Below are 9,958 nucleotides of genomic sequence, written 5' to 3'. Positions count from 1 at the left end.
CCTGCTGTGGTTAACGTGTGTATCAGGTGAGCCTCCTGCTGTGGTTAGCGGTGCTACAGTACGTACTGAACACTAAAACTCTCTAACTGGATTAATGTATGGAGTTCTAAAGATTTCATCTCAATCTCACTGGATTATACACAATACAGACCAGGGAGCAGAGAGGACAGAACAAACCCCCAGGATTCATCTGCATTCCTCACACCCAGTAGATTACAGCTCAGAGCAAAGTTGTTTTCAATGAGGGATGGGGAGGCAGGTTTGAAAGGTTAGATGAAATATGTACAGTATCATAAACCTTTGGAGAATAGGGGAAGAGGCCACATAAGTGGCCAGAACGTACTGCTGGGATGATCAACTGACAACTTCTTTGAAAACAGTTGATTTGGAGTTAAAAACAAAATCAGACTGGCATCTTTTGGGTGTTTGGCCATTTGGGAGCACTTGGATGAGGGTTGTGATTGGGTTTCAACCCAAGTGGGCATGACGAGCAAGGCAGACTATCACCGAACACACACAAGCATGCACACATACAGAAGACACTTTCTCTCTCTCTCACACACACACACACACACACACACACACACACACACACACACACACACACACACACACACACACACACACACACACGCACACACAGCATGTCATAAATGGCTGGCAGATGTCACCATGGTGTTACAGTTGTGTAATTCTTGTGAAACACTGTCCTTCTACTTGTCTAACACTTAGATGGGTACTTGAACCAAATGAATGCAGTTTAGACTCCCTTGGACATCATAACGTTTAGATAATAGCTTAGGGCTGGTAGGACCTGTAGGGCTGACTCGTGATGACAGTAACAGGATATACACATGATCACAGTGAGGCGTGGGTCAATAAGTTAGGGTGACACTCTGGAACTGGGTGTGTTGAGAGTGCCACAGGAAATGACATCACAATTACACAGGTGACAGTTAGTTACGTAGGTGGCATACCTGTGGTGTAGGGTTCACTGTTGTTCTGCCCACAGTTCCTCATCTTGACCGGAGACAGGCAGAGAGGCTTGACCACCTTGTGAGTCCCTTCACACCAGTAGGAGGTGCAGAGAGCCAGGATGGACAGGGCCAGAGCCAGAGTGGTCAGGGTCAGAGACAGCAGGGAGCGGGACCGACGAGACATGTTCTCCAACATGGCCACACCGGGAGGAGGGGAGAGGGTAAGAGAAGGCAAGAAGGGGGGATAGGGCAGGAGGAGAGGAAGTGTGTAGAGACTCAGGGCAGGGGAAGGAGAAGAAGAGGATGAAGAAAGAGATGGACAAAGGGAGGTAGATGGGATATAAGTATCAACAGCAGTATGTGAGGATGAGGTTGTTATTGGTGATGTAGAGGATGATGAAGAAGATGATGACAGTTCTGGTGATAGATTGAAATCAGTGAAAGAGAGTTTCAAAAAGAAAAAACAGAGTAAAAAACAAGACAAGATAAAAAACAATGTAGAGAAAAGATGAGAAAATGGGGACAAAGGGAAAGCAACAATAGAGAGAGAAGGGGAAAGAGAGAGTCGGATAAGATTCTGTCAAGGTAAAAGAGGTGGACAGAAGGGACAAATGAACAGAGGAGAGGGGTCACACCGGGAGAAAAGAAAGGAATGGAAGGAGGACATGTCTGTCCAACCAGGACTGAAGGTTTATGCTGTTATAGATCCCTAGGGCTCTTCACTCTAACCATTCAACAGTAATGGGAGTCAATAGATCCCTAGTCCCTAGCCGCCTTTCATCATAAACTTTAGAGAGCTATCGGATATGCTATCTAGATCTCTGTCGCCTAACTTTTCACTCTAGTCCTACAGTGAGTTTTGATCATACAGACTTGATACAGATACTATCAGATCCAGCCGTAAAACGTATCATCAAATGTAGAGATATTATTGGAATACGTTCTGCTTAGGCGTACAAGTGTTTTCCGTATGATCACATCTTAGGGCAGATACAGTATATCTTACTCACAGTAATGCTCAGGGTGACGGGTCGTACAGGTCCAAGAGTTCACTGTGTGTTTGCATATGGTTATGGAGTAATACATACCATTCTGTGACCTGTACCACGTTATTAACTTTCTACTTCCTGATTAAGAGGTTCTGGCCTGCCTCTACCTCTCACGGCATCCTCCTCACGACTTAAAGTAGAGTAGGAATAAAATGGAGGGAATAAAATGTAGATTACTTTTTTTGATGAAATCATTAGTTAAGCCTCTGATCTAAATCATTTTTCTGGTAGTCCATGTTAATCTGCTCTAATCTGTTTGTGTTAGGTGTGTTAGAGTGTGAAACCCACTCTGGCTCTCTCTCCTGGTCTCTCTCTCACACTGTTTGCGATCCCTGCAATGTTAACACAGGACAGATTAACCAGTTAGTATGACTGCCGATCACTGTAATATCACTAGAATCTTCAAGTCAGTCTCAGTGGGAAGTATGGGTGCTGAAGGACCCCCTGAAAAATCTGGGGGAAAAAAAGTTTAACAAAATAGTACTAGTTTTACTATCGGACCGATATAGCCGCCTGTAACGCAGGCAAAAACCCGCACCCCCAAACTACTTCCCGCGGCTATGTCCGGTGAAAAACTTTTACGATTTGCAGGTATTGTTTACAAAGCCCATTATATTCAAGTTTAATACCCAACACATTCTGTAGCAGTCAATAAACTGAAATCCATTGGCATAACAAATGGGCAATAAAAAATGCTAAACACAAAATGACCTACTGTACGTTAAAAACACAGTGCCATTTTACTATACCTGCATTTCGCAACACCCACAATAAAATCTGCTAAAAATGTGTATGCGACCAATAAAATGTGATTTTCCCTATAATCAGTTACCAAAAGCAACATTCTCTTTCAGTCATTTCAGTTGCAATTTTTCAATTTTTTGGAAAGGAAGGACTGGACAGTACAAGACATATAAACAACCATACAGAGCGCATCAGGAAGTACATCATTCTTTTCTCCATGTCAAACTCTTAACAGCTTACTCAGTTCTAGGAACTACTAATTCTTAGCCTGAAATTTGGCACCAAATCGAAACTGCATCGTTGCCTCACTACAAAAGAAACAGAAGTCTATTTTTTCTCTTGAGACAACATCCATCACTACAATGCAATCTTTCTACTGCCAGCTGACATTAATTGTCCTCCATCACAGGCTTTCCTTCCAATCCTCTTTCATATTTTTCTCAGTCCTCTACGATTTGCTGAGACATTTATGTTGACCAACCAATAACTTTGCACACATTTTTTGGTATTTTTGTTATCCCTGGTTTAACCCAAGTACTCCGCACTACTCCTCTCTCTAATACCCCTTTGTCAGAATGAGCAGTTTTGACCCTTACCTCTCTGGCCTGATGCTCCCCTCTCTCTTTATCCTCCTTTCCCACACTCTCTCTCATGCTCCAGGGTGAGTGTGATTCCCCCGCCACACTCCTCCTTTTTCTGTCTTTCTTGGGAATTTGTGTCACAGACCCATCCCAAATCCATGTAATCCCTCTAAGTCCATCTGTTACTGTACTTTCTCCCATATCAGTCTCCCTCCCTCCCTAGTACCCCCTCTACTTTCTTGACTAACCTCAACTCAACTTTCACCCACTCTTGGCACCATCCCATGTCATTACAGTGTTTGTGTTTGAATTGTTGCACTCATCTCAATCTGTGTGGGGTTCTATTTAGTGTAAGTATCCTAGCCGGACAGGTTATGCCCCCTGTGCAAAGCCAAATCCTGACATTTTCCTATTAATGTCTACAATTGTCTGGAGACAACACAGGGGACAGAGTGGGTTTACTTTATATAGTCACAATTTATTTACATTGGGTTATGTACAGCAAAACAAACAAGAAATTAGCAATGACAACATTGGTTTAGGCAAGGAAGGAGTATAAACAATATTGTGTGTGTGCGTTTGAACTGAAAAGGGCTAAAAATTGTTAACCCCAGGCTTGAGATTTACAGTAATGTAGAACAAGCTTCCCATCGCTGCCAAAACACTGAAAAACACAGAGGGTAAGAGTTACTCTTTTAGAAGAATAGGAAAGGGAGCACAAAACATCAGCTGAAGTATTTAGCGGGTATTTAATAGGGACGGTCAAGACCATGGGTCAAGAGGGGGTCAAGTGGACACTAATAGCCTGACCCTTAGATCAGGAGAACTGTGCCTGATAAACCTTTAGCCTTTACTCAAGTGTTAACAGGTCTGAAGAGAATTAGATAGTAAGTCATATGTGATGCTGGCTCCATTATGCAGGCTTGCAATGAGCATAGTGGAGCTTCTGCCAAACATCTATACAGTTCCTTCTGATCTGTAAACACTGAAGGGGTAGCCTTGGGCTAGAGGATATTTTGTAACCAAATTCTCAGAATCACCTCACATATTTTCTCACATAGTCTTGTTTATGATATTACAGACACCTTAATGCATACTTTTAAATGTTATTATGATCTAAACATAAAACAAAAACATTGTCCTTGTTACTAGCCTTTCGATGGCTAATACATCAGCAATCCAGGATTTATATACATCCTTGGTGAATAATCCAGGCCTGTATTGACATAACACATACAGTAGTGTACTGGCCCCAGGGAACAGTAGTCACTGTGAAGATATGAACAGCTCCATCTCACAGGGAACTGCTCACTCAGACCTCCCTCCGGTGGTCAACTAACTTACCACAGGACAAATAGATAACAGAAAAACTGCATTTCCCAAGGCCTCCAGAAATGATTTCAAATGAAAAGTACTCACTTCAAACAGGACTCCTACTTCCTGATCGGGGGAGGGAGAGAATGACTGGTTGACGTAAATGAACTGTGTGGAGACAGAGATTTTCTTTATTGTTTATTATCTATTTCACTTGCCAATAAAGCCCATTATGTGAGTGAGTGAGTGAGTGAGTGAGATGTGAGCAATGGGTGTTTAGAATCATTGAACAAGCTGACGCACTATAGTCCCAGATCAAAGGCCACAGTGGGTGCATATCAAGGGGCCAGGATGCTTTCTCCAGTTCATACCTCAGTCACAGACAGAAGGGGTAGTCCAGACATGTCACAGGGGCTATAAAGCTGAAGCATCCGTTAAGAACGGTCAAACAGGGAAATGGTTCCAATCGTTTTTCCACAAGTCATTTCTCATAGGGGATTTTTAGAAACACTTAAATGAAGGGCTGCATTTCATGTAGGCTTACCCTGGCATGACACTTTAACAACCATGTCAATATCTCTCAGACAAGGTTACTTTTATCAATATATTCACCTCTATTTATCCTCAGATTCTAATATGCTAATTAGCATCAGACTAGGCACCCTGCAAGACTACAAATCCCTGCACGCTTCTGCACGGCATCTCTAGCTGGCACCTTTGCTAACAGGTACATTTTAAGAAATGTTGCCAATTTATTAATTACAACATTTAGATAACATTAGATAATTACTCCAGAGATTCTTAACTTTGCCTCAATTCGGCATTTGTAGTTCTTTATAATAGCCACATTAGCAGATAATTAGCATTTCATTTATTGGGGGGTAAATACAGGCAAATAAATTGATAAAAGTCACCATCTCTGAGAGAAGTTCACACGGTTATCAAAACGTCACACCAGAGTAAACCTACACAAAACACAGCCTTCATTTTAAGAGTTTCTAAACCCCCCTATGGGAATAATGAATGGTGGAAAAACAATTGAAACCATTTCCCTGTTTGACCGCTAGGTTTTATGGGTATAATGACTCATACTGTGATAGTCTATAGGATCGTGCTAGGCTTTACTTGCTCCCACTGTAAAACGACACAGATGAACCATCTTAGGTTAGTTCTAAATATATTTTCCTCCTTGGTGCATATACCAGAGGTATCACCTGTCCACTTACTCTAGCTGAAGGGAACGAGGCAAGAGACAACTATTGAGAAGCACGCACACAAAACTCACCAGCTGTTCATTGGCCTCCATCTTGAGGAATCGAGAGATGAATTGAGAGAGTGATTGCACTGTCCTCCCTTTCTCTACCGACCATTTCTTTGTCTTCATGATGGGGGTGTCTCCTACTGCCTTCAACAACACATCAACTTGGGAGAGGAGGATGAAGGGAAAATGAGAGAGAGACAGAATACATGTATATTTTGCATAGCATAACAATAGACTGCTAGACTAGAGTTAATACCCTGATCTGTTATTGGTCACATACACATGATTAGCAGATGTTATTGTAAGTGTATGTAATCTAACAATTCCACAGCAACTACCTAATACACACAAATCTAAGTAAAGGAATGGAATGAGAATATATACATATAAATATATATGGAGAGGCAATGACAGAGCGGCATAGGCAAGATGCAATAGATGGTATAAAATGCAATATATACATATGAGATGAGTGATATGTAAACATGATTAAAGTGACTAGTGATCGATGTATTAGCCACATAATTTTGCAACCAAAACTATCATAGGTTTGCAGCTATGTTATAGTCAGCTGGAAAAATAGGTAGATCTTGGACTGTGAAATCATTATAGCCATGACCATGACACACGCCGTAATGTCTGAAAGTGGATTTTGGAATGTTCTATGTAGTAAGAAAAGAAGAAAAAAGAAGATGTCTCAGCCTTAAAGAAAAATGTGTATAATGTGTTAAAGTAAGAGGTAAACATAGTTTGAAATGCAAGCAAACTTGAACCATTCAGCCAGCGCCCGCCCTACTTAAAACGTATGAACATGCCTGACCATCGATTCGCTGTTCACAAAATGGTTTCAATTATATTGACTGAGACAACAGTCAATCAACCTCTTCCGGGTCAGTTTGCTTGTAAACAGAAAGCACGATATCTTACTGTAATTTTAACTGAGTAAAACACTCGCTCATAATTTACTTTTTTTCTTATCGTCTGCCATCCCCGAGCCTTCCGTAGGCTGTTGTGGGGTTGAAGGCTCATCTTTTTGTGTTTCTGTAGGAGACTCTGCGTTGTCAGACATCCTCAGCAGTCCTTATCATGAGTGTGTGCACTAGATTCTGACGCGCACTCGTTATGGGGAAAACGCTGCATGCTATTGGCCGAAACCAATGTCAATGCTCAATGCATCTCATTCGATTGGTGTATTGGATGTTGGTGCGTTTTAGGGTAATTTGTGAACAGTGGTCGTAGTTGACAGTTGATCTCTTGGTTTTTCCATCTATTCGTGAATTGTTGAGGTGTGTTGTCAATGCAATTATCGCTGTCTCTGTTTAGCCAATATATTTTACAGCTTGATCTAGCAATTAATGTCTAATTATATGACAGTCTTGGTCCTTTATTTCACATGCTGAATGTTGGCTGTGTACTGTATGTGTAACCCCGTTTACTCTGTCATAAATCTAAAATGTTCCTAGATTTTGCTAATAAGGAGGTGTCAACTGTCCGGTAGCTGTAGAAAGTTGGACCTTCAAGTTCAACCATTCCACACGTGGACCCCCCACTATCAACAGTACGTTTGATTCTTTTGCCTTTTCTTTACCAATTTAATGTTTATATACTTTCTTTTGATAGGCATTCCTGGACATGCATTCCTTTAAAGTTGACATGCATTGAAAACATTACAGTGAAATATCTAAATCTGCTATATCTATGTGAAATACGAATTCCCTATGAGCATACCCATTTATTTAACTAGGCAAGTCAGTTAAGAACAAATTCTTATTTTCAATGACGGCCAAGGAACAGTGGGTTAACTGCCTGTCCAGGGGCAGAACAACAGATTTGTACCTTGTCAGCTCAGGGATTTGAAATTGCAACCTTTCAGTTACTAGTCCAACACTCTAACCACTAGGCTACCCTGCCACCTCTACACTCTAACCACTAGGCTACCCTGCCACCTCTACACTCTAACCACTAGGCTACCCTGCCACCTCTACACTCTAACCACTAGGCTACCCTGCCACCTCTACACTCTAACCACTAGGCTACCCTGCCACCTCTACACTCTAACCACTAGGCTACCCTGCCACCTCTACACTCTAACCACTAGGCTACCCTGCCACCTCTACACTCTAACCACTAGGCTACCCTGCCACCTCTACACTCTAACCACTAGGCTACCCTGCCACCTCTACACTCTAACCACTAGGCTACCCTGCCACCTCTACACTCTAACCACTAGGCTACCCTGCCACCTCTACACTCTAACCACTAGGCTACCCTGCCACCTCTACACTCTAACCACTAGGCTACCCTGCCACCTCTACACTCTAACCACTAGGCTACCCTGCCAGCATGACATTGAAATAATTACATTCATTGAATCCTCTTGTTGTCTCGTCTGTGTCTTGAGTTGAATAAATACATGTTGAGAGTTGAGAACATGATTTTGCTGTCACAAATGTTTTCTGTCACAGTCCTCTGAATCTGATCCATTGAGCACCCCTTTGATGTAGTACTTCTTCTAGACTCTTCTATTCTCTCCATTTTCTCACTACATATTGCTCTCTCAGTGGCAGGGATTGGCAGACTGTCAACAAAGGGCTCAGTACTCCTACTGTGTGACATGCAGGAGAAGTTCAGACCCAACATCTTCCAGTTCACCAACATTGTCAGCAACGCAGCCAGACTGCTACAGGTACACACACACACACACACACACACACACACACACACACACACATATTCATACAGCTCATTACAAATTAAAGTTGTTGCCACCCACATAGCAGTCAATACAAATTCAATGTGTGTGTGTGTGTCCACACCCCAGGCAGCCCGTGTTCTGGGCATCCCCCCCATAGTGACAGAGCAGTACCCTAAAGGCCTGGGTCCCACAGTCCCTGAGCTGGGGGCTGGGGACCTGACAGCCCACGCCAAGACCAAGTTCACCATGATGATAGAGCCAGTGGAGAAGGAGCTCAAAGCCCTGGGAGATCCCAAGATAGCCATCCTCTGTGGGATAGAGACACAGGCCTGCATCGCGGTGAGACCACAGGGTCAGATATGACTGGAATTCGTCCCTAAGCTCAGATCTGTGATCCGTTTTTCCCTACCTGAATCTAAGAGCCTTGTTCAGATTGACCCTTGGGAACAAGTTAATAATTAATTGAATTTACTGTAAATAGGGCTCATCTATCTTTTATTCTCCCACTAATTAGTGCACAACCTTTGACCTGCTGGAGAAGGGTATGGAGGTGCATATCGTGGCTGATGCCGTCTCATCCAGAAGGTACTCCCTACTCCCTCCTGTGTTCCCTACTATTTCTCTTCAATATGACAATACTGTTTTTCTTCAATGACATATGCTCACATTTTCACTGGTTAAACATTTCTGGTGCTGAGATATTCTTTTCCCTTCTCTATTTCCATCTCCAGTCAGACAGACCGGTTGTTTGCCCTGTCCCGGTTGAGGCAGAGTGGAGCCTTCCTGACCACCACAGAGGCTGTCCTACTACAGCTAGTGCAAGATGCCCAACACCCCAACTTTAGAGAGGTATTGTACCATGTGACCTCCACCTTTCAGAATACACACACTGCCTATTGTCTTATCTGTTAGTGTTGTGATTACACTCAGCCTGTTACATGGTAATTAAATAGGTTATTACACAAGTTGTTGCTCTTGTATAAGCCTATGTATTGTAAATAGTGTCCAGCAGTGGATGAATCTGGAATGTTCATGTGATGGTGTTTCCTTCCATAGATCCAGAAGCTGTTGGTCCAGCCGTCCCCGGACACAGCCTTGCTGGCCTTCTTCAGCTCTCTGTAGAGAAGACAAGCTCCTTCTTGTTGTCTGTAAAATCATCTGAAACACTGTGTGAACACAAGTACGGAAATAAACCCGTGCTGCTGTTTTCCATGCTGACTGCTGAATGTTGATCATCTTTGAAATGGGGGGGTAAATGGAGAAGGGAGCATATATAGGAGCCATTTGATGACATCATATTACTGTTGTGAGTTTTGCTTTGCTCTGTATATTTTTTG

The 9,958-nt window shown here is 42.6% G+C and overlaps 3 protein-coding genes across 4 annotated transcripts in view; 1 reads left to right on the top strand and 2 right to left on the bottom strand.

The window, feature by feature from the left end:
• LOC118374045 (germ cell-specific gene 1-like protein) overlaps window positions 1-3,540 on the bottom strand; it is a 14,168-nt gene extending 10,628 nt beyond the window's left edge. The window contains exons 1-3 of one of the 2 annotated variants that reach the window (XM_052494962.1): window positions 3,367-3,540; window positions 1,988-2,358; window positions 978-1,394 (exon numbers count right to left, since the gene is read on the bottom strand). In XM_052494962.1, the coding sequence (XP_052350922.1) occupies window positions 978-1,173 (196 nt within the window). In that variant the 5' untranslated portion in view covers window positions 1,174-1,394; window positions 1,988-2,358; window positions 3,367-3,540. Of the gene's footprint in view, window positions 1-977; window positions 2,601-3,366 lie in introns of those variants that run through there. The other variant, XM_052494963.1, reaches the window with a different exon arrangement.
• A 268-nt stretch (window positions 3,541-3,808) lies between these two features.
• Window positions 3,809-7,037, bottom strand: LOC127915256 (ubiquitin-like protein ATG12). The gene is made up of 4 exons (XM_052494961.1): window positions 6,893-7,037; window positions 5,951-6,087; window positions 4,771-4,833; window positions 3,809-4,015 (listed from the first exon to the last, which is right to left on the bottom strand). Exons 1-4 carry the CDS (start codon window positions 6,993-6,995, stop codon window positions 3,956-3,958), a joined length of 363 nt encoding a protein of 120 aa, XP_052350921.1. The 5' UTR covers window positions 6,996-7,037; the 3' UTR covers window positions 3,809-3,955.
• On the top strand, window positions 7,009-9,839 carry isoc2 (isochorismatase domain containing 2). The gene is made up of 7 exons (XM_035760389.2): window positions 7,009-7,212; window positions 7,390-7,484; window positions 8,488-8,612; window positions 8,748-8,960; window positions 9,136-9,206; window positions 9,353-9,470; window positions 9,678-9,839. Coding segments are annotated over exons 2-7 (594 nt in total). The 5' UTR covers window positions 7,009-7,212; window positions 7,390-7,483; the 3' UTR covers window positions 9,744-9,839.
• The last annotated feature ends 119 nt before the right edge of the window (window positions 9,840-9,958 follow it).

This window comes from Oncorhynchus keta, chromosome 34 (genome assembly GCF_023373465.1).
Source record: "Oncorhynchus keta strain PuntledgeMale-10-30-2019 chromosome 34, Oket_V2, whole genome shotgun sequence".
NCBI lineage: Eukaryota > Metazoa > Chordata > Actinopteri > Salmoniformes > Salmonidae > Oncorhynchus > Oncorhynchus keta.
This window is presented reverse-complemented; position numbering and strand designations above follow the sequence as displayed.